This window comes from Callithrix jacchus, chromosome 15 (assembly GCF_049354715.1).
Source record: "Callithrix jacchus isolate 240 chromosome 15, calJac240_pri, whole genome shotgun sequence".
NCBI classification, from domain to species: Eukaryota; Metazoa; Chordata; class Mammalia; order Primates; family Cebidae; genus Callithrix; species Callithrix jacchus.
This window is the reverse complement of record NC_133516.1, coordinates 21,463,799-21,489,385: the sequence shown is the minus strand read 5'-3', so window position 1 is coordinate 21,489,385 and position 25,587 is coordinate 21,463,799. Positions and strand designations below refer to the sequence as shown.

The 25,587-nt window shown below is 36.4% G+C and overlaps 2 protein-coding genes across 6 annotated transcripts in view; one reads left to right on the top strand and one right to left on the bottom strand.

Annotated features, from left to right (window-relative positions):
- FGF12 (fibroblast growth factor 12) overlaps positions 1-25,587 on the top strand; it is a 584,819-nt gene that overhangs the window by 146,570 nt on the left and 412,662 nt on the right. The window lies entirely within an intron of this gene.
- Positions 13,833-25,587, bottom strand: part of LOC144579504 (uncharacterized) — a 47,596-nt gene continuing 35,841 nt past the window's right edge. For all 3 annotated transcript variants that reach the window (XR_013527212.1, XR_013527213.1, XM_078350513.1), the window contains exon 4: positions 13,833-17,829. Coding sequence is in view for 1 of the 3 variants with exons in the window: in XM_078350513.1 (XP_078206639.1) it covers positions 17,639-17,829 (191 nt within the window). In the remaining 2 variants the exon portion in view is untranslated. The remainder of the gene's footprint in view (positions 17,830-25,587) is intronic.

Below are 25,587 nucleotides of genomic sequence, written 5' to 3'. Positions count from 1 at the left end.
ATCTAAATATTACATGTTTCCTTAGCAAGCCCTGCTCCACAATTCGGTGGTGACTAGATGTTTCCTAAAAAAATTACTGAGTTGGATTTCAGGGAGAGCTTGAAGCAGTTTTAATCTCTAATCTTTTTTTTTTTTTTAATAAGGGATTCAGTAACATTTGCAAAAAACAAACAGAAATCTTGACTCCATGATAAATTCCAGTAGCTTATTCAATAGCACACATTGGCTGTCATCTTTGTAGCCTGGGAGATAGCACACTGGAACTTGAAATTGATCACTACATAAGATCTTGCATAAAGTGCCTCACAAAAATAAGTCAGTAAATAAGCAAATAAAGAAGTAGGCTACAACATTGTATGTCTCAGATTTCTTAAAAAAAAAAAAAAAGAAAGAGCAAGCACTGAACTGAAAGTCAAGAAGACCCTAGTCTTCCTCCCTCCCAGATTGTAAGTCCTTTGAGGTCAGGGAGCATGACCTGTCATCACCATTTCTCTCTACTGCTTATGAGAATGCCCAACAAATGGCACTCAGTAAAAGCAGGTTACCTGAATGAATGATTGAATGGTTAAAAGAAATAATGAATGAAGGAATATTGAGCTTGAGGCTCTTAGAAGAATAACATGTAGGGCTGGGAGTGGTGGCTCATGCCACCAAGCATTTTGGGAGGCTGAGGCAGTCAGATCACCTGAAGTCAGAAGTTCGACACCAGCCTGGCCAACATGGAGAAACCCGTCTCTATTAAAAATACAAAAACTAGCTGGGCATGGTGGCACGTGCCTGTAGTCCCAGCCACTTGAGAGGCTGAGGCAGGAAAGTTGCTTGAACTCCAGAGGCATTGAACCCCAGAGGCAGTGGTTGCAGTGAGCCATGATCACGCCACTGCAATGGAGCCTGGATGACAAGAGAGATTCCGTCTCAAAAATAATAATGATAATAACGTGGTTTACAGCAACATGGAAACAGTGCTTGTGTGTCCTGAGCTTACCTATTCTCCAGGGGATATTTTCATGGAGATACAGGAAGTACCTAACCCAACAAATGCCTCCACTCCTTGCTCAGGAACATATATATGCAATTCAGTTTTTACTCTCTTAAATATATCTTGAGAAATTGAAGTTTGAATGGGTATGAGTTGTTAGCACAATTTTGTCTTTTCTTTCTTTGTATGTGTGTGTGTGCGCGTGTGTTTAAGAATTGCTTTTCATAGTGCTGTAATCAAGTCTTGTACCTTGAGAAGAGATAGAGATCTTAATTTTCTTCACTGGAAACAGGCTTATTACCAGGTGCAAGGTAACTAAGCTTTTCACAAATAAAAACATGTTTCCTCAAAATGAAGACACGGTCGTAGATGGAAATAACATCGAAACCCTGTATTTTAAAGATCATTATCTATTTCAGAAAAACGTTAGTGATGAACATCGGGTCTTGAAAGAGAACTAGTGAAAATCATTAAAAGAAAAGGGAAAGAAAAAGAAATTAAAAACTTAAAGGAGTGTTGGAATGAAGATTTGGTGATAGACATTTTACAAACCAAGGCAGCGTGGGAGGTCTTCAATTTGTATTTTTAAATGTGAGCAGATGGGCTGAGCATTCTTATAGAAAGTGGATGTGTGTGTCTATGTGAGGAAAATGTAGTTCATGAAGGCTGTTCCTTTGCAGGTGGGAATAATATGAGCTACTCGCTTTGCAATAATAGGAGAACTAAAATCAAGTCCGCAAATCATTTTACATATGGTGACCCAGTTCTTCTTATTTTCTTATTAATTGTCCAGGGAGTTCTTCTTTCTTTTCATTTGATAATTTGAGTGAAAAAGGTAATATTATCAAAAGAAATCTGAATGGCAAGCAAGTAAAAATTAGACACATCATAGCAGAAGAGTATCTATATACTTGGCTCTAACAGAACTGGGTGTCTCGGAGGTTAAGTGGGGCAAAAATTAAAGACACATTTCCTACTTACAAATTAATCTCATAGGCAATCTACAATGAAATTAAGGAATAAGAGCAGTTAATAAATAGGTTTTGAATATTTGCAAAGGTGTACACATTGTTGTTATTGTTGTTGCTGTTCTGTCTTACAAGACAGTAAAGGGTTAAATATGCAGACTCTGGAGCCACAAGACTTGGGTTTAAATACTGGCTTTATTAAATACTTTCTAGCTGTGTGACCTTGGGCAAATCACTGAATCTTTCTGTGCTTCAGGGCCCTCGCCAGTAAAAAGAAAGGAGCAACTGACAGGAAAGTAAGGAGCCCTAAATTAGTTAATACATAAGTGCTTAGAGCAGTGTCTGGCACATTGTGATTGTTGCATAAACATAGTGTTTTCATTTATTATTACTTACCTGGTATTAATTTGATATTACACAGGTAACTAGAGTTTGAATTTATCTTTCAGACAAATGTACCAAAAATATTTTTGTTGCCATTGAGAACATGATTGTCCTTCATGAAGTGACTGTACAATGTTGCTATTTTTAGATACCCTGCCCCCCCAACCATAACCCCTTTTACCAGACCTTGCTACATGCCTGCAATTTTTTACCCAAATATTTACCCACTTTTACTGCTTGTCCTGAAAAAATAAAGCATTTTCTTTTGTTTTGTTTGAATTGAAGCATCTTTTTAGGGCTTTATTTAAGAACTTCACGTTAGCACTTAAAGATTTCTTGGATAAATTCATATTTATTCAACCTATAGACTACAACTCAATTCAGGCACCTGCTACTTGCCAATACTATGCATATCATTGTGAGATTAGAAAGGTGAATAAAACAGTTATTATTAGGGAGAGTAAAGTACGGTGGGATTCAGATATTCACATATATAATGACAATTTATTTTATGAACCTCAATCATATCACTTTGGTCTCAAGGGATCTCTATTTAAGATTCCTAAATTTTAGTGAATTCCTCTACGCCATATGGCAGAATTTCCTCTTCCTTTGTTCTCTGTCCCAGCTTTTTTCTAAGCCTGTTCCGGCTTCATCTCTCCATCATTGCCAAAATGCCCATAGCATTCCAGGTAAAGTTGGCAGGATCATGTTTCCACTTTGTTACATATACCCTTTGTGAGTGTTTTACTGCTGGAATTGAATACCGAAGTACAATGGGCCAAATATTTAGAAGATATTCACAATGACTCTCAGATCCATTTGTTCATTTCAAAAAGATTCTATTTCTTGTACTAAGGACAATATGCTCATAGTTCAAAAGTAGAAAAGTATAGAAAAGAATAAAGAAACACAAAATCATTTATTGTCTCACCACCAGAAAGAACATGGCCACCATTAGTATGATTTATTTTTCTGCCCTCCCCTGCCACCTTACAGATTTGTGACTAAACTGTTGTACTTTCCCTGCCTTTCAAACTTAATATTAAAATATGAGCATTTTTTCATGCCATTAAGTATTCTTAAATAATGTATCTGATGGATTTAATTTATCATTGATTTAATCATTCTCTTAGTATAAGGAGAGGCCGTAGCATGCAGATAAGACATTGACCTGATTTCTTCTCAGTACCTTTCTAAGACATTACACTGAGTTACACGGTACTTCCTTATCTTCTTTTCCAATCAAATTTTCTTCTTAAACATTTCAGCGTTATGGAAAATGTGCAAGATTTAGAGTCTGTTCTAAAACTAGCTTGAGTGGTATTTGGCAAGTTACTTCATCTGACTTACCTTCAGCTCTTCTTATCTGTATGATGGGGTGGCATTCCCTGCCTTTGTCACAACACAGTTGCTCTGTAGATGAAATCATATGGTGAATATGAAGTAGTTTTACAAATTATAAAGTGAGAAATGGTTCTTTTCATTATTTTTCTTCTTTTGTAAGCAGAAAAAAGGCCGAATAAATGTGCTGAAAAGACTTCATTCAATTGCCTGACCTCCCAAAGGATTTGTTAATGTTTAACCTCAACTCACCCCCTGCCCTCAGTGACCTGATTTATCTGATGATTTAAAGCAAAGGTTATTTGGATGGTGAAATTACAATTCTAAAATGTTCATTGCACATCAAAAATCTACTGATGAGAGAAAACCTTAGTTACTTCTTTTCAAGTACCTTTCTTATACTTATCATAGACTATAACCTTGTAGCAGTAATAATATCAACAGAATAATTATAAGTAAGAAATATTCATAAAGTGGCATCTAGGTACTACAGATATCAGTTTAAAGTTTCTCAACACCCTACAGATTATTTGTTGGGGGGAAAAGTTTATCAATAGACCAGAATCATTTAGAGAAGAGATCCAGAGTAGATCTTAAAAAAAAAAAATCAGTCTTAATTAGAAAGAAATTAGGCTTAAGAGAGAGCAAAACCTAAATGGAAAAAAAGCAACCCTAATGGCTAAGTGGTAACAACAGAAGGAAAAGCGGACGGGGGGTGGGGGGGAAGGAAGGACTCGGATATGGAAGCCCTAGTGAGAGGCAGAGAACAGGAGACTTTCTTCCTCCTCCTCCTCATCTTCCTTCTCCTCCTCTTTCTCCTCCTCCATGTTGGTGTGTTAGCCCTTTTTCTACTGCACTGTGGATATTAGCTAAGTGAATGTCCTTTATTCCAAACCTGAGTACATTAGGACAGGGCCAGTGCCACTGCTTTGATCATCATTTTCAATTGATTTTTATAGCTCTATTGAGGTTTAATTGACATATTACCAACTGCACAATTAAAATGTACAATTTCACAAATTTTGACATGAAACAATTACCACAATAAAAGTAATGAATACAACAATTGCATCCCCAGAGTTTCATTATATGTCTTTGAACTCTTCCTTCCTCTCTTTGCTGCCTCTCCATCCCTAGGCAATCATTACCTGCTTTCCATCATAATTGGCTAGCTTGCCTCTTCTGGCTTACTTCACTCTGTGTAATTATTTGAGATTTTAAAGCATGTAGTCTATACAAATAATTCATCTCTTTTTATTGCTCAACTGTATTCCATTGTATGGCTATACCATAGTTGGTTTATTCATTTATCTGTTCATGGATGTATACATTATCTATTATTGCATTAAAGATTATCCCCAAACTCAGTGGCTTAAAATAACTATTCATTATCTCACAGTTTCTGTGAGCCAGGCATTTGGGAGTGGCTTAGCTGTGTGTTTCTGGTTGAGGGTTTCTCATGAGATTGCTGTTAAGCAGTTGGCCACTTCTGCATGTGCAGTTACCTGAAAGTTTGACTGGGCTGGAGGAGTCACTTCCAAAGATGCATTTTTATCTACTGTCTCAAGTATTGTACCTAGTATACAGTAGGTATTCAACAAATGCGTGTTGCTAGAGTAGGGTAAACTCTGATTATGGAGGTCCTTAAATTTTAGACTAAGCAGTTGAACATTTGCCCTCATCTCCCCTCAGTGATGGAGGGTCAGTGTAGGAGTTTGAATGGGGAATGCTATGATAACCTATGTTTTAGACGTCTGGTTTCATTGACAGGAGGTGGCCCATTTTTGAGTGGGACGACATGAACTATCCAATTGTACAGTGCTAGTCAGAGGTTCAGAGGTTTATTTTCTTGCTTGATCCTTTAAGCAAAAGTTTATATGGTAAAGGGTCAGAAGCATAGCTCCTATGCAGAGCAGACCTTGTAGGTCATGAGGCTCCAATTACACTTTTTTTTTTTAAATTCTTAAATCTTAAAGACATGTTAAGAGTTGAGGCTTCGTTATATAGTAGGCTTTGCAGATGTGCTAATAGTTGCTGTATGGTACAGATAGGACATTTTTCCCCTCTGAAGCTTGGTTTTCTGATATCCAAAATAAACAATATTGACTAGCTAACATCTGTACTTTTTTGAAGTTTTAGGATATGTATTATGAGAAGCAGATTATTAATTGCAGAAAAGTCAGTAAAGGACAATAATCCTGCATGTGATCCCTTCCCAAAGCAGCATCTAGCTTTATAGCTGAAAGATAATGTTTAATCTAGACAGACAAGACACTATACTTCACTCCCAGGATCCTCTGGCTAGGCGGAGGCCCTTGCTTCAAGGGTACCTTAGGGCAAAAGAGGCTGGGAAAGGAGAAAAGTAGGTTAAACCTGTTATTGTACTTTTTTTCCTAACTCAAGTGAAGACTAAATGAAATTTGCTGAATATGTAAGAGGAAGGACATGGATAAGATGGCAATTAAATGTTGCGGACACACCAGCAGTGTTGACATTTTAAAACTCAGACCCCTTTTGAAATGTCTTCTTGCTCTGTTTATTTTTTGCACCCAAATTTGGTTGGGTTTTATTTTTTCTAAGGAGTACTATAAAAGAAATAAGTATTATATTTGAAATCAATAGGAGATCGTTTATTTATTTATTATAAGAAACTGGCTCCTGTGATTATTGAGGCTGGCAAGTCCCAAATCTGCAGAGCCAGTGTCTCAGTTTACGTCTGAAGGCTAGTGGGCTGCTGTAGAACCAGGAAGAGTCGATGCTCCCATTCAAAGGCCCTCGAGTAGGAATTTCTGTCTTAATCAGGGGAAGAGTTAATGTTTTGTTCTATTCAGGCCTTCAGCTGATTAGATGAGGCCCACCTACTATTCGGTTCCTATTACAGAAGTCAATCTGCTTTACTCAGTCTAGTGATTTAAATGTTAATCTCATCCAAAAACAACTTTGCGGCAATACCTAGAATGATATTTGACTATATATCTGGACACTCTTTGGCCAGTCAAGTTGACACATAAAATTGACCATCACAGGTATAAGGTATATTGACTATGCTTTTTTAAAATTTTTTATTATTTTTTTTGCTACACAAGGCACCACCACCATCCCCTTTCCAAAATTCTTCTTAAGGTCAGTTCAGAAGTAGGTTTTATAAGCACTGAGAACCCCTATCCTGTAGGAAGAGAGTAACTTTCCAAAATAACCTTTCCTAGATCTGACCACGAAAAATAGAATGAGACCCTAAACGGTTTTGCTCATTACTTCTGTCCTTTGCTTTCCCAAGTATAAGAGAAAATACCTTTTCTGAATGCTATTTATTTGTTCCTAGAACTATGTCATCATCCTTCTTCCCTCACTTTCTCTCTCCCATTCTCTAACGTTTACTAAATATTTATTTTATATAAAGTAATTCTAAAGGTTGGAAAAACTATGAGGATGACCATGAAATGGTTCCTATTTTTCATTGTAGGCTTTTAAAATGTTCTATACATTGGTATTGTGATGACAGTGAATCCCCTGCATTTAAAATTGTACATCAAAACAGAATTGTTGGTGTAAATTGTGAATGGGCCACTGTGTGCTTTCATAGCTCTGATTAAAATAGTTGAGTATATAATTTCTAAAAACAGTCAAGGGGTGAACTTTTAGCATTGTTACTGTATATTTGGCCCCAATGAGTGGTGTTTGTCTGTGCATACAATTGTGTATATTTAAATCCTTGGATTCAAATTGAAGGTCTTAAATACTGTACATGCCACCTTTGCATTCCTTTGAGTTTTGTTTGTTTTTGTTCTCTTTTTGTCACTACAAAACTTAATGTTGCCCTTATATGACACATTTTTCTTTATTGAGTCCTTTTGATGAATTTTAATGACCATTTGTTCTCTCTTAAATCACCTGCCTGCTCATCAACACCATGAAAGCACAAAAGGTAAATGGGGCTTGACCCTGTGCATGATGGTGTGAATTTTCCCCCGGCTACAACAGTTTTTCAAACGGGCCTAAGGAAGATCAACTGGGTTCTCAAGGGAGAAATCATTAAGTGCTAAATAATCATTTGGAGGAGGCTATCAGTTTCATGCTCTTGGAGGATGGAAGAAGTGAAAGAGCTCGTTTTCTTCAATTAAGTCTCTTTCAAGAAGAAATGAAAAAGAGGAAGGAAAACAGAAGTTGTGTTTATTAGAAGCTTCCATCCAGGATCTGGATTACTCTGAGAAGGTTCGTGATGAGTCCTAGTTTCCTAAGTAAGCCTCAATATTCTTATATATTCATTTGTTAACTAAATTGTCCATCATATACTAGGTACTGTGGATAAGTCAGAAATGTATGAGGATTGCTAAGACTCATATATATATATTCAATCTATCTTGATCTCACAATGTCCATGCCTTCTTGAAGTTTTCCCGTAGGTCAGGAGTCCTTGCCCCTCCTGGGAACTCTCTGAGGGCCCCAGTGGTTCTCAGCACTATTGCTGTTTGAACACCCAGATTGCTACTGGGGCTGCTGCTGAGGCAGCTGGTGATGTGGCTTTGAGTGTGGAAGAAGAAGCTGCTGGTGTTGCTGCTTTGGCATTTGAGGATCTTCCAAAGGCTAAATTGCTGCCCTGGGGAATCAATCTTGACACAGGACTGATTCAAAAGCACAGTCTGAGTATGACAGATTCATATTAATAAGGCCCGAGAACCGCATCAAGATGCTACCTTCTGATAAGACGGATACTGAAAGCTTTTGCTTTCTCGGATGGAAAGTCTGGACCCAGGCAGCGGGTCCCCGTCCGCCCTGCGGCCCCTTCTGCCTGTTGATGCCGCGCTGCTCGCGCGCTCCGCCGCTCTGGCAGCGATCCCGGTACTGCATGAGTCAGTTTTGCACTGAACCTCGGCATAATGGAGGAAGGTGCTATTTTAGGGTAACAGGCATATGATCAGGGATTTTTTTGTTTTGTTTTTGTTTTTTCGGGGGGCAGATTTCACAGACCGCGATGTTCGCAGAAAGAGCGATCCTCCAGAACACCTCCCCTTCTGCCGGAGCACAGAAAACAATTTCACGAAGTCATTGCTGCCTTTCCAGGAGAAACGGTTTCACATTTGACATTGACAGTTCATTAACTGTGTTAACAGCAGTAATTGCTTCAGAGCAGTTTAATGGAAGATGTTTATGTGTGGTTAATAAGGTACACTCTTTTCTTTTTTTTCCAATGGTAGAAATGAAAGCAGACAGGAATTGGAAAGGTGTGGAGAAGCTCTGAAGCGTCAGAAGGTTAATGGAATCATGGAACCGTAAATGAATAGAACTCCCCGTCTGTTTCCCCTCCCTTTTCCATTATTACGTCATTTACTTTCCTAGCCTTCCTAGGATGGAGGCCAAAAAGTGAGCTTCCAGCTTAGAACAGTTATTAAGAAGGGCTATGCTAAGGTTATAATTTTATTTTTTATTTGGTTTCATTTTTTTTCTTACACATATTATTACTGTTACTTACAATAAACTTTTTTTTGGGGGGGGAATAAGCCAAAATCAACAAAAATATTTTATGAAAAAGATAAAAGTGTGTGTGTGTGTGTGTGCACGCGTACACACGTGCATGCTGAATTCTAGAATTGTGAAGTTTGGAGATCTGCATACTACTAGATTTGCTGTAGACAATATGGTGTTACGAATATAGCAGATCTTATTTTTATGTCCACATGATGTACACTCTGGTGTGCTTTTGGTTTCATAAATCCCGCTAACCAAATTTGGGGAAACTTCTGGACTCATTCCTCAATTAGGCTGAGAGATCAAAGGTGACTATCCACCTCCAGGCACATCATAAACCTCTATATTTTATAGTGTTTGCACCAGCCCGTCTCTTTTTTTTCTCTTTGGCAATATCATTAATCACATATTTGGACTACCAGACTTGTATGTTCTTTTCCCCAAGTATTTATCTATAACTAAAATCTTTTTCCATAAATTTAACATACCAATGCCTAAATGTCTGCTGAAGCTCTCTACTTGGATTTCCACAGGAAACGCAAATTCAACATGTTCAAATTTAAACAATCTATCGCCCTTTCCTCCACTGAAAACAAAAGCAAACAAACACAACTAGCCTGATGCTTGTATTATATGCCTTTTGGTTAATGGCATCTCCGTCCTCCTACTTGCTCAAGCCTGGAACTTGTTAATCAAATGCTGTCCTTCTCTACTTTATCTTCACCCTAAATATTCACTTATTTATTAAAACCTATGGGCTCTGGTTCTTAGTTGCCCTTGAAGCTTCTGCTCCTTGTAATCCTCACTGGCACTTTTATGGCACTGGCTCAGTGTAGGGCCTTTCTTTTCCCTTCCAAAAATTGTCATAGAAGTGCCCCTGTCCTCACATTCTTAGTTCCCCAGTCATTGTTTTATACACATATTTCAAAATCATAAATATGAGCTGTGCTCTCCCTATTACAACCTTCCAGTAATTCCCTGTTATCATTAGAATAAAGTCCAAACTCATTTGCATGGCACATGCGTTTCCCAATAAAGAAAGTGTAAGATCTGGAATCAGTCAGATTTGAGCTCAAGTCCTCATTCTGCAACTTACCAGTTGTGTGATTATGACTAACTTCTCTATGTCTCAATTTTCTCTTTCGTAAATGAGAGTAATACTGGTGGCCACCTGCAAAACACCTTCCTTCAGTTTCCCAATACCTGCTTCTCCTCTAATTCTGGACATTATCTTTTGCTGGCCTTTGAAGTTAGGTGCGTACAAATGACTTGCCTGGTCAAGGAAATGTAAGCAGAACAGATACGGGTCACTTCTGTGTATAAACATTCAATTACTTGTACAGAATTCTCCAGACTTTCCTTTGGTGAATGTGAAAACAAGGGAATACGAAGGTTTCCTAGTAATTAAGGTGACAGAATGTTGAGGTTTACACACAGAAGACAACTGTCCTGAGGAATGACTCAAATCTACAGCAGATGAGAAATAAATATTCATTAAATGAAGAAATAAATGAGAAATAAATATTCATTAAATGAAGCAACTTATATTTGAGGGTTGTTTGTTACCTCAGCACAGCTTAACCTACACTGACATCCTACCATAAAGGCTGTCATGAGAAATTATATAACATACAAAGGCCTATGCTATGGTGCTTGGGCCCAAAGCAAGTGTTCAGATAATGATTATCTTTCCAGACAATATATTTTTCTACCTTTCATCGCTGTACTTTATCCAAGGCACTTAACCAGTTGCTTTCACATTTCATTATGTAGACATGGCGATTACTCTGCACGGACTCTTTTATCCTATTTTGCTCAGCTGATAAAATCTATTCAACCTTGGAGAATGAATGTAAGTGTGCCCTTCTTAAGTCGGTCCTTTATGAAGGACACACTTAAGTTGGTTTTCTAAGCTTGGATAAATGTTATGTCATATCTGAGTCTACCCACACCCGAAAGTGGTCACTTGGGCTCTTTGCCCATGTGTGCAGAGGATCTCTCCTTACTGCTTGAATGCTATATCACAGTGATAATGTTTTGTATCTACCTCTCCTGCTGGATTGTGAATTTCCTAAGAGAAGGACTCTGTCTTGCCCATCTCTATCGTCTCAGAATTTATTAAATTTCTGGAATAAGCAGATATTTAATAAAACGCAAAAATCAACAGAAATGCTCTCAAAACTAATGAGGGAGATAACCGATTCTACTATAATATGACAAGTAATTGGCATAAAACGTAAATGCTCTCATTTCTCTGAAGCCCCACTGTTCATTTCCTCTCAGACAGATCATGCTTTTGACTTTGTGACCATTCGCTGGTCTAACTTTCTTACTTTACAGATGAGGAGACAACCCAAGGAGAGGACACAGCAAAATGGTGTCAGATTTTGGAGCGGAGATCAGATATTATTACTCTATAGCCACTAAGCACACAGAAGAATAGGAGTCCATAATAGGTACATGTATGAGCTCCCCACTGGCAGGAGAAAGTACGGTCACAAGAGCATTACAGTGGGTTGATGGTGGCTCTTAAAAGATATCCCCATGTCTTAATCCCTGGTAAATGTACATGTCATCTTATTTGGAAAAGGGATCTTTGCAGATGTAATTCTACAGATGAAATCATTCCAGATTATCTAGGTGGACCATAAATCCAATGACAAGTGTCTTTGTAAAAAACACACACAGAGGGCAAGGCATGGTGGCTCACACCTGTAATCCCAGCATTTTGGGAGGCTGAGGTGGGTGGATCACCTGAGGTCAGGAGTTCAAGACCAGCTTGGCCAACATGATGAAACCTCGTCTTTACTAAAAATACACAAATTAGCCAGTGGTGATGGTGGGCACCTGTAATCCCAGCTCTTCGGGATGCTGAGGCAGGAGCATCGCTTGAACCCGGGAGGCAGAGGTTGCAGTGAGCTGAGATCACGCCACTGCACTACAGGATAGGCAACAGGAGCAAAACTCCATCTCAAATAAAAAAAAAGAGCCGGAGGAGAGAAGAAGAAGAAAAAGAAACACACGCAGAGACACATGGAGGAGACCATGCAAAAATGGAGGCAGAGATTGGAGTTTTGCACTACAAGCCAAGGACGGCCTGGAGTCAACAGAAGCTAAAAAGTCAAGGGAGGATTCTCCCCTAGAGGTTTTGGAAAGAGCATAGCCCTTTGGACGCCTTGATTTTGGACTTTAGACCTCCAGAAGAGTTGTTTAAAACCCCCAAGTTTGCAGAGGTTTTTAAAAGCATCCCTAGAAAATGAATGCAAGCACCATTTGGAGGATACATGCTTTTTCCCCAAGCACATTTCTCTCCACTTAAGCTTTCTATAATAATCTCTAAGGAAATTTTTAGCTTTCGTTATTTAAAAAAAGAAAGCCCTTTTCCCTTTCCTTCTCTTTTCCCTTTTTTTCTCCAACTTTGGTCAGGAATAACTTACAGTCCCAACCCCTTCAAATATTCCCAGTTCTATTAAAAAAACAATTAGATATTTTTCCCACTAAAGTTGAAGGTAGAATATTCCCATTCATACTGCACTTATCCTAGAGCATATCCTAAAAGAAACAGTGACTACGTTTTGATCTTTGTCTCACCTTTGAGCCTCTGAGGTGCTTCTGGTACCTGGAGTAAAACTTGGATCTTTATCCTCCACACAAGGCCTGATCCTTGTCCTGTTGACTTCTCAGAGTGCCGGTAAGAAGTAGACGAGAGAAAGTATCTGTGGGAGTTTTGTAAAGTGTGAGGTGCTGTGTGGAGACATGTTACTAGCATTACAGCTGCTGACTAATATGTATGAACTAATCTGAGTATTCCGTGCCTGGCGCCCTCTAGGCTGCCGGCTCGTGCTGCTTGTACACTGTACTTTGCTGCCATCGTGTGGCCTTTCTGGTCGTTGTCCGTGTTATCGGTTCTTATATTTAATAGTTTCAGCAATAAATTTTACAATTATACACTTTCAGGATAAAAAAAGTAATTTTTATTTTAGAGAAATACTGGTAATGCAACTGTGAAATTGTTCGGTGTCTATGTTCTTGTTTGAGGGTATGTTCTTGTCTAGGAGCGGTTTGGAAACATCATTTGAAATATTATGACAGACAAACCTAGAGATTAAAAGATGGGGGCGGGTCAAAGAGACAACGGACAGTGTTGTAGACTTTAGAGAAACAGAAGCATGAACCCTATCCAGGGGCATCCGTAAAATACAGTTACTGAGATTCTAACACTTCCTGCAAATTTCCCAGGCTCCCACAGGTAGTCACCGAGTCTTTTTAGCTTTCTCCGATTTCTCTTTCATTTATTCTACACTCTCCAGCTTTAAGGCCATTTTGTGTTTCTGGCATTTGTTTCTTTCTGTCTGGATCATTTTAATACCTGGTCTTCCTATCTCCATGATCTTTTATTTCTTCTTTTATCTTGCATGTGCTGCTAGAATTATTTTCATGAAGCACTATAGAAAGAGTACAAAATAGTGATTAAGAGTAAAGTCTGAGGCCAGACTCCTCGAGTCTGAATCCGAGATCCCTCAATTTGGCTCTGACTAGTAGAGCAACTTGGTAACACATGGTGAGTTACTTAAATGCTTTTTATTTCAGTTTGCTTACCTGTGAAATGTACTGATAATACCTGCTTCATATACACAGTCATGCCTCTTTTAACGACAGGGACATATTCTGAGAAATGCACCGTTAGGTAATTTTGTCTTTTTTTTTTTTTTTTTTTTGAGATGGAATCTTGCTCTGTTGCCAGGCTGGAGTGCAGTGGCACGATCTCGGCTCACGGCAACCTCCGACTCCCTGGTTCAAGAGATTCTCCTGCCTCAGCCTCCCCAGTAGCTGGAGTTACAGGCGCTCACCACCACAACCAGCTAGTTTTTGTATTTTTAGTAGAGACAAGGTTTCACCATGTTGGCCAGGATGGTCTCGATCTCCTGACTTCATGATCTGCCCACCTTGGCCTCCCAATGTGCTGAGATTACAGGTGTGAGCCACTGCGCCCGGCCCCCTTAATTTTGTCTTTGTGTGAACATTGTGGAGCATTCTCACACAAACCTAGGTGGTATAACCTGCTATATAACTAGGCCGTATGGTATAGCCTATGGCTCCTAGGCTACAAAACTATGCGTTACTGTACTGAATACTACAAACAATTGTATTTATGTATCAAAACATATGTAAACAAAGAAAAGGTACAGTAAAAATATGGTATTATGATCTTATAGGACCACCATACTATTATGCAGTCCATTGTTGACTGAAACTTTGTGATGTCACGTATAACTTTATTTCTGACACAGTTAAAATGAGCGAATTCACATCAGTGCCTATAATTTAGTGTTCAACTAATGTTTGCTATTATTAGCACTCTCTGATAGAATGCAAATTATCTGGAATACAAGAATTTCATTTGTCTTAGCAACTTCAAGTTCACCTATTTTAAGTTATAGTAATTTGATAAAATTTTTAAACGTTTAGGTGAAAGATCACTAAGCTTTAAGCCAGTTTACTTCTTGGAACTCTCATTATATTACCAAAATATGTTTAAGGTCATCCCATGATTTGTCTATGTACCAGTGTACAGAAAATTTTCAAACATGCTAAATTTACAGTAAACAATGACTAATATTTATTGAGCATTTACCAAGTGAAAAGCTCTGTTCAAAATGTTTTATGTGGATAACCTGGTTTAATACGCACAATAGCGTTGAGATCAGCATTCTTATTTTACGTAGAGGAAACAAAAGTGTGGGAAAGTCCCACAGCCAGTAAATGGAGAGCAGATTAGAACCAATGCAATTTGTCTCAAGAGCTTACATTCTTAAGGGAATTCTATGCTATAAACACATTCTCCTCTAATCTTTGGTTTCAATCCTGAGATGCTGTTTCTGAATACCAAAACACAGAAACACTTAAAAAAAATCCAAATCCAGTGGAATGCCGAATGCCAAGCTCATCCCTACACTGAAGCTGCTTCAGGTCTCAACTTGCCGTAGCCTGTTTTGGGAACAGTGCTCCATGTGATAATGAACTGTGATCACTGGTTTCTGTTGTACTTGGATTTCTTTAACTGTGCAGATGGTGTGGAGACCCCAAAGACAAAGTATTTTAAAGCTTATATGGTAGGAAAGACAGTGATTCAGTTCCAAAAGCAATGCATTAGACATCTCGCATATCGCCTGCTGCCCTGCTGGCTTGTGTTTGGATGTCTTCCTGAGAATACTGTCCCTGAAGCGCAATGTGGACATGAATAAAAACATGTAATCCCGGAGGTAAGTGGAGCATCCTGAACTTCTAGATGTTCCAATAAGACTACACATTGTCTAGTTCTAAGTCTTGGTCCCTGCTAATATAGAGAGAGGTTAATGCTGAAAAATGTAAGGACATTAAATTGTAGTAATTCATTGGTAATAATAGCACATACCTGTGTCTTGCAATACACTGTTCTTAAGCTTGATTTGAATTAATGAATTTAATCCTCATAACAAGTGTATGATATAGGTATTCCTTTATTTTTTTGAGATGAATTCTCAGTCTGTCACCCAGGCTGGAGTGCAGTGGCACAACCTTGGCTCACTGTAACCTCCACCTCCTCCTGGGTTCAAGTGATTCCCCTGCTTCAGCCTCCTGAGTAGCTGGGATTATAGGCATGTGCCACTACGCCTGGCTAAGTTTTGTATTTTTAGTAGAGATGGGGTTTCAACATGTTGGTCAGGCTGGTCTCAAACTCCCTACCTCCTGATTCCCCCACCTCGGCCTCCCAAAGTGCTGGGATTACAGGTGTGAGCCACTACACCTGGCTTGATATAGGTATTCTTATCATCCCTATTTTATCAGCTTGGAGAACTGAGTCACAGAGAGATTAGGATTTCAAATCAGGCAATCTGGATTCCAAGTTCAAGCTTTAACTACTAAGGAATAGTGCTTATCATTATGTTTATCTATTGATAATAGCAGAGTTAAATGTCATTTTATTAATTATGTAGAAACTCTCTCTTTGTTTCAGGACACTCATAATACATCCTTGCTGACAAAGCACTACCCATGCCCACTGTTTGGATGTAATTGTGTTTATACTTTTAAACTCGTCAACTGCCAATCAAAATGTCATTCTCAAATATTGTCCTTCCACTTTAGATTTGATTTTTTTTTGCCTTTAGGGATTAAAACTGAAACTACTCTGGTTCTCCTCAGTCCCCAGTATTAAACCACTGGCAGAAGCTGGTAACAAGCTAGGAGGAAGATGGGATTATGTGTGCAAGTCTTCATTGTTTGAACAAGTGGTGAATGTGTGAGTTGTGAGCTTGGGGGCATAAAGAGCTTGGTGAAATATCTACTCGCAGACCATTAAATCTTGGGATATGAGGGATATTAAAGATCGTATTGTCTGGCCATTCATCAGATGCTTAAAATTTGTGTCTATTTAACTGTTTTCAGTTTATGCAACTTCTTAATAATATTTCATCCATCTTGGATAGATCTAACTTCATTATTTTGAACTGAAATCACTGTACTTTTAATTTCAACAGTAGGTGTCAGTTCGAAAACTCCAGAAATCACATTAAAAAGTGGTCTAATCTTCTTTCAGGGCATATCAAGGCCAGTTATATGTCCAGTATGAGTCTTTACTTCTCAAGGTCCTTGGACTCTTTCTGTCATAGGACTTTGAGTGTCCTTATTACTCTGGTCATACTAATGTGTCAAACGATGTGTCGATGAGGGTGTAAGCCAAACAATACTGGTTTCAGTGTGGGAAATCTGTGTGAATGTTTGGTAGAGAATGCTCAGGATGAGCAATGACAGCATGAATAAGAGAGACAATTGTTTGCGAGAGAAGCTTACTGGATGAAGTAAGTCTCATACAGGTAGGATTGGTATCACCCAGAATTTATCTTCTGTACCCAAATTTGCATACTAGTTGCCATAATGAATAGTATACCGATTTACTGATGAGAAATATGCTTTATTGAAAATAATATAAACTGTCCCATGGTGAACAGACAGCCTATATAATTATTTTATTAATAGATAAGAGCTATATCTAGTATAATTCTACTTCACTGTGGGTTTTCTCAATCAAATTTTAAACTTTACTGAAGAAAATCCCTTCATGTGTTTTTATTATTTACTTCATGCATTTATGAAGTAAAAATACATGCATTCTTGTTCTATTGCCTAATTGAAGTAAAATTTAAATGCAATCAAATGCAGAAATTTTAAATGCATAATTTATTGAGTTTTGGTAAATGTAACTTATGTAACCAACACATTCATCAAGACATGCAACACTCCACTTGGGAAAATTTCCTCACATCCCTTCTAGTCAGTCTCTTCCCCACCCATCCACAACCAATCATCTAGTTTTTGTCATTATAGATGTGTTTGGCTTCATCTTGAATTTCATATAAATGAAAATTTTCAGTATATACAATTTTCAGTATATATACATCTCAAAAAACAGAATTTTTGAGATGTATCGTGTTGTTGTGTATCACTAGTTAATTATTTAAAATTGCGGAGTATAAGATCTATTGTGTAAGTATTCCATGGTGTATTTATTCGTTTTTATTTTGATAGACATTTGGATTATTTTCAGTTTTTTACTAACTTGCTTAAAGCTTCCGGAAGTCTTCATGCAAAGTCTTGTTTGTTGCTGCTGTTGCTTTTCCTGCGTTTTAACTTTTCTGGTATAAAAACCTAGGAGCAGAAGTACAGGGTCATAGGGTAAGCTCTTGTTGAACTTTATAATGAACCTGCAAATGAATTTGCAATCAATTTGACACTGTTTAAGTGACATTTCTAGAAGTGTTATTTTCGGATCGTTTGTAACGTAGTACACTCCCAAGGTATGAGAGTTGCAGTTGGTTCATATGCTCACCAATAAATAGTATTTTCAGTCTTGAAAAATGGAGTTTCTCTGCGTCATTTTAATTTTCATTTCCCTGATGACTAATGACGTTGATAACTTTTCATGTAATTACTGATCATTTGTATGTCCTCTGTTCTTCCGTTCAAATATTTTGCTTATTTTAAAATTTGTGTTGTCTTTTTGTTATTGATATGCAGAATGTGTTATGTATATACGTGTGTGCGTGTGTGTGTGTGTGTGTATGGCATATATATATATATATGTTGGTTACTCCCCACTTCCCCCTTCCCTTATAGATTTTCCTGTTCTGGGTATGTCAACTAAACAGAGTCATATAATATGTGACCTCTTTTGACAGTCTTCTTTCACTTAGCATAATGTTTTCAAGGTTTGCCCATGTAGCATGAGTCAATACTTTATACCTTTTTTGTTTTGTTTTGTTTTGTTTTGTTTTGAGACGGAGTTTCGCTGCTGTTACCCAGGCTGGAGTGCAATGGCGCGATCTCGGCTCACCGCAACCTCCGCCTCCTGGATTCAGGCAATTCTCCTGCCTCAGCCTCCTGAGTAGCTGGGATTACAGGCGTGCGCCACCATGCCCAGCTAATTTTTTGTTTTTTTAGTAGAGACGGGGTTTCACCATATTGACTAGGATGGTCTCGATATCTTGACCTCGGGATCCACCCGCCTCGGCCTCCCAAAGTGCTGGAATTGCAGGCTTGAGCCACCGCGCCCGGCCCCTTTATACCTTTTTATGGCTAAATATTTTATTGTATGCATGGGTATATTTTGTTTATTCTTTTTAATAATTTGCTAGGGTTTGATTTGCTAGAATTTTATTACTTTTCACACCTATGTGTATGAGAATATTAATTTGCATTTTTTTCAGTAATAGGTTTGTTAGATTTGTGACAGGATTTATTTCTTCCTCTAATTTAGGAAAGAGTTTGTTTAAAATTAGCATTCTTCTTTCTTTAATGTTTAATATGTAGTCCAGCCATTAAACAACCAGGCCTCCAGCTTTCTCTATGGGAAAGTTTTAATTTACAAATTAAATTTCTTTACCAGGCAGGATTATATGTATTTTCTTTATTTTTCCTGTCAATTTTTAGTTCATGCTTTTCAAGAAATGTATACTTTTACCTAAATTGAATATACTAACATAAGGGAATGTATAATAAATGCCCATAGAATCTATAATGACATGCCATTTTTTATTCCTAGTATTAGTAATTAGTGTTTTTTTCTTTTTTAATCAATAGCATCTCTGTTAGGGTTTAACAATTTTATTACTTTTTTTTTTTACAAAAACACTTTGGCTTTTAAAATTGTTATATTGTTTGTTTTATATTTTGTTGATATTTGCTCTTTATTACTAATATTATTATTTTTATTTATTTGGGTTTAATTTTCTCTACTTTGTTATCTTCTTACAGTAATCCTGAGATTATTGCTTTTAATTTTTTTAAATATAAGAATTTCAATCTTATTTATTTCTAATACTTAGTCAAACTGGATCATACAAATTTAGAGTGATTTGTTTTCATGAACATACATTTTCAGATATTACCTAATGTCCCCTGTTATTTCTTCTTTTCCTTAGGTGATTTACAAATGTGCCATTTCATTTCAAAATACTGAAGATTTTCTTCATCTTATTAAATTTTAATTCAATACCATTGTGATCAAAGAACATATGTTATAAAATTTCAATACTTTAAATTTACTGATATTTATTATATGGTATATCATGCATGAATCGTAAACATTTTTAGCATTTGAAATGAATGAATGTTCTGCAATTGTTGCAGTAGTATCCTGTAAATATCAATTAGATTAAAATAGTTGAGATAGTGCTCATGTCTTCTACTTACCTACTGATTTTTTAAAAATCATCAGTGAACTTTAGTTTTTAGACAGTTTTACATTCCCAGTAAAACTGAGTGGAAAGTACAGAGAGTTTCTATATACATCCCTGTCCCCAAATATAGACAACCTCCATCACTATCAACATCTCCCAACACAGTGGTACATTGGTTGCAATCTATTGACACATCATCATTAATCCATATTCATAGTTTACATTATGGTTCTCAGAGAGAGTTGTACATTCTATGAGGTTTGAAAAATGTATAAGATATATACACCATCACAGCATCACACAGAATTATTTCACTACCCCAAAAATCCTCTGTGTTCTACATTTATCTCTCTCTATCCCTACTGCTTGATAACCACTCATCTTTTTACCATTCCCATAGTAACATTGAGCCTGTTTTCATATACCTATTGACCACTTATATGTCTTCTTTGGAGAAATGTCTACTCAAGTCCTTTGCAAATCCTTAAAATATTTTAAAAATTGGGTTATCCGTTGTTTTGCTATTGAGCTGAAGAGGTTCTTTATTTATTTTGGAATTAACTCCTCATCAGATATATGATTTGCCAATAATTTTTTCTCATTCTTTAGGTTGGCTTTTGTCTGCTGATTCTTTTCTTTTCAGGGCAGAAGCCTTTTAGTTTGATGTAGTCCCATTTGTCTATTTTTGCTTTTGTTGTCTGTGTTTTCAGTGTCAAATTCATGAAATCCTTGTGAAAAGCGACATTATGAACATGTTCCCCTATGATTTCTTATAAGAATTCTACAGTTTTAAAGTCTTTAATCCATTTTGAGTTTATTTTTGTTTATGGTTTAATATAATGATTCAATTTCATTATTTTGATGTCAATACTCCATTTTCCCAACACCATTTGTTAAAGAGACTATTGTTTCTACATTTTGTAGTCTCGGCACTTATGTCAAAAATCATTTAACCAATATATATGCGGGTTTGTTTCTGAACTCTTTATTTTGTCCCAGGGATCTATATGTCTGTCTTCATGCCAGTACCACATTGCATTGATTCTGTTGCGTTGTAATATGTTGAAGTCAGGAAGTGTGAAGTCTCCAGCTTTATTCTTCTCTCTCAAATCATTTTAGCTATTCAGTGTTTTTGTTGTTGTTGTTTATTTTTTGTTCCATATGAATTTTAGAATTTTTTTTTCATTGCTACAAAAAATGCCAGTGGGATTTTGATAGCAGTTACATTAAATCTTTAGGTCACTTGGGCAGTCTTGACATAGTATTAAGTTTTCCAATCTGTGAACATGGCATGTATTTCCATTAATTTTTGTCTGCTTTAATTTCTTTCAACAAAGTTTTGTAGTTTTTAGTGTACACTTTTTTACCTCTCCAGATAAGTTTATTCCTAAGTATGTTATTATTTTTGATGCTATTGTAAATGGAATTACTTTCTTAATTTCTTTTTCAGATTATTTGGTATTAATGTACAGAAACACAAATGATTTTTGCTTGTTGGTTTTCTATCTTGCAACTTTGCTGAATTTGTTTATTAATTCTGCTTTTTTGTTGGTTTATTCTGATATGCACTCTAAAATTTCCTCTACATACCATCATGTTATTTGAAAACAGAGATAATTTTACTTGATCCTTTCTGATTTTGATGTAATCTATTTATTTTTTCTTACCTTATTACTCTACTTAAGATTTCCAGTACTATCTCAGTTAAATAGAAATGGGAAGACTGTGCATTTTTGCCTTCTTACAGAACTTAGAGAAAACATTTTCAATCTTTTACCATTAAATATTATGTTATCTGTTGGCTTTTTATATATGGTCCTTATTATGTTGAGGTAATTTCCTTCTATTCCTAGTTTGTTAAGTGTTTTTTGTTTGTTTTGTTTTGTTTTTGAGACAGAATTTCCCTCTTGTTACCCAGGCTGGAGTGCAGTGGCATGATCTCAGGTCACTGCAACCTCCGCCTCCTGGGATCAGGCAATTCTCCTGCCTCAGCCTCCCGAGTAGCTGGGATTACAGGCACGCGCCACCATGCCCAGCTGATTTTTTGTATTTGTAGTAGAGACGGGGTTTCACCATGTTGACCAGGATGGTCTCGATCTCTTCACCTCGTGATCCACCCCCCTCAGCCTCCCAAAGTGCTGGGATTACAGGCATGAGTGTTTTTTTTTTTTTTTTAAATGAAAGAGTGTTGAATTTTGTCAAATACTTTTTCTGCATGTATTGAGATGATGCATTTATTACTCTTCATTTTGTTATCATGGTATATCATCTTGATTGATTTTTATAAATTAAACTATCATGGCATCTCAGGGATATATATTACCACCTGGTAATAACATGATTCTTTCAGTGTGCTGTTGAATTTGGATTACTAGCATTTTGTTGAGAATTTTTACATCTGTATTCATCGGGAATATAGGCCTATAATTTTCTTTCTTTTGGTGTTTTTATCTTTGCTAACAGGGTACTGTTGTCCTCATAAAATGAGTGTTAAAGTGTTTCCTTCTCTTCATTTTCTGAAAGAGTTTAAGAAGGATTAATATTGATTCTTCTTTAAATGTTTTGTAAATAGAATTAAAAAATAAAGCCATCTAGTCATGGGCTCATCCTTTTTGGGAGATTTTTTTTATGCTGATTCCATCTCTTTATCTGTTGTTGCTATTGTTTTTGATGTCTGTGGCATCAGTTGTAATGTCACCTCTTTCATATCTTTTTTTAGACTTACCTGTTTTTTTTTTTTTTCAGAGCCTAGCTAAAGGCTTGTTGATTTTCTTTATGTTTTCAAAACACAATTCTTAATTTTGTTGATTTTTTCTATTGTTTTTCTACTGGCATTTTATTTATTTATACTTTAATCTTGATTATTTCCTTTCTTTTGATAACTTTGGGCTTAGTTTGTTATTCTTTTTCTAGGTATTTCAGGTATACCATTAAGGTTTTTATTTGAGGGCTTTTTGTTTGCTTGTTTTTTGTTTTCCTGTTGTAGGCATTCACTAATATAAAATTCCCTCTTAAGACTGCTTGTGATGCATCCCATACATTTTGGTATGTTGTGTTTTCATTTTTATTTGTCTAGCAATATTTTTAAGTTTCCCTTTTGGCTTTCTCTTTGACTCGTTGGTTGTTTATCATTCAAGAGTGTGTTATTTAATTTCCACATATTTGTGGATTTTTAAGTTTTCCTTCTGCTTTTAATTTCTAGTTTCAATCCATTGTGATTGGAAAAGATGCTTTGTATGATTTTAATCTTCTAGGAGCTCAAATAACCCTATAGGAAATAATCTCCTTAAATTTGTTAAAACTTCTGTTGTGACCCAATATGTAATCTATCCTGGAGAATGTTTTGTGAGCACTTGAGAAGAATGTTCATCTTCTGCTACTGGATAGAATGTTTCTTCCATGTCTGTCAGGTCCATTTGATAAATAGAATTGCTCAACTCTTACATCCTTATTGGTCCTTTCTCTGTATGTTTGGTCCGTTATTGAAAGTGGAGTATTGCAATCTCCTACTATTATTGTGTTACAGTCCATTTCTCCCTTCAGTTCTATCAATGTTCGCTTCCTATATTTGGGTGCCTGTATTTTGGGTGCATATATATTTATGATTGTTGTCTCTTCCAGGTAAATCGATACTTCAATCATTATATAATGTTCTTCTTTGTCTCTTATGACAGCTTTTTACTTGAAGTCTATTTTGCCTCAAATAAATATGGTTACCATGATTCTCTTTGCTTATCATTTGCATGGAAAATCTTTTACATCTCTTCACTTTTGGTCTATGTGTGTCCTTAAATCTAAAGCAAGTCTCTTGTTTACATCTTATAGTTGGATTTTTAAAACAAACCCAAAACACACATTCAGCCACTCTGTGTCTGTTTATTGAAGAGTTTAATCGATCTATATTTAAAGTGATTTCTGATAAGGAAGGACTTACTTTTGTTGTTTTATTAGTTGTTTTCTGTCTATCCTGCAGCCTTTTGGTCTTCCTTTCTTATCTTGTTGTCTTCCCTTGTGTTATGTTGATTTTTTTAAATAGCAACATGCTTTGAATTCTTTCTTATTTTCTTTGGTGTATCTTTTATAGATACTTTTTTTGTGTGATTACCATGGTGTTTACATTAGGCATTTTATAGTTTTAACAATCTCTTTTAAATTTCAATTGTACACAAAAATTGCCCTTTACTTCTCTTTCCCATGGCATCAGTGCATCAGCTGTAATGTCTCCCCATGCATACACTATGCTATAGATGTCATAAATTACCTTTTTTTTTTTTTTGATACAGAGTTTTCCTCTTGTCACCCAGGCTGAGGTGCAATGGCATGACCTTGACTCACTGCAATCTCTGCCTCCTGGGTTCAAGTGATTCTCCCACATCAGCCTCCCATAGGTGGGATTACATGTGCCTGCCACCATACCCACCCTTTTTTTTTTTGGTATTTTTTTTAGTAGACACAGGGTTTCACCATGTTGGCCAGACTGATCTCGAACTCCTGATCTCAGGTAATCTGCCTCCCTTGGGCTTCCAAAGTGTTGGGATTACAGGTGTGAACCAATTACATCTTTTTATACTGTATTAAAACAGGTTTTATAGTTATTTTTTATACTTTTATCTTTCAACTTCTATGCCAGAATTAAAAGTAATTAATTTTAATTACTACTTTTATGGTATCACACTGTTCCTTGTTTCTGTCTATTTATCTTTGCCAATTAGCTTTAAACTTTTATATGATTTGGGGTTGTTATCTAGCATCCTTTTATTTCAACTTGAAATATTCCCCTTTGTTTTTCTTGGGGAAAAACTTAAGTTTAGTGGTGATGAATTTCCTTTGTGTTTATTTATCTAAAAAAAGGTCTCTATTTTTCCTTCATATTTGAAGGAAAAATTTGTTGACTGTAGTATGCTGGATTGCCAATATTTTTTTCATTCAGCCCTTTGAATATATCATTCAGGTCTATGTTAGCCTGCAAGGTTTTTCTCCTGACAAATTTTCTGACAGTCTCATTGAGCCTCCCTTGTATGTGACAAGTCACTTACTCTCACTGCTTTCAAAACTTTCTCATTGTCTTTGATTTTTGACAATTTGATTATAATGTGGCTTGTTATAGATATTTCTTGTGTTTAATACTAGTTGAAGTATTTTGGCATTCTTGAATATAGATATTAATTTCACAGATTTGGGAAGTTTGGGGCCATTACTACTTCAAGTAATCTTTCCTTCCCTTTCTCTTTCTCCTCATCTTCTGAGACACTTATATTGCATATTCTGAACAGCTTGATCATATGTCATAAGTTCCTTAGTCTTTCTCTACTCTTTTTCATTCTTTTATTTTTTTTCTACTACTGAATAATTTCAAAGACCTGCCTTTGAGTTCACCAATCTTCGTTCTGCTAGATCAAATATGCAGTTGAACCCCTCTAGAAAAATTTTCACTTTGGTTCTTGAATTCTTTTGTTCTAAACATTTTGGGTGTTTAAAGATATTTTATTTTTGTTGATATTCTCATTTTATTCATGAATCTTTTTTTTCTAAGCTCACTGAGCATCTTTATAGTAGTTATTTTTACATCTATTTCAGGTAATCTACATATCTTTATTTCTTTGGGGTCGGTTTCTGAAGATTTATTTTGTTCTTTTTATTGAGCCATGTTTCTCTGTTTATTATGTGTCTTATAACTTTGTGTTGGGGTCTCTTCATTTGAAAGAAAGCCACCTCAATCAGTTTTTAT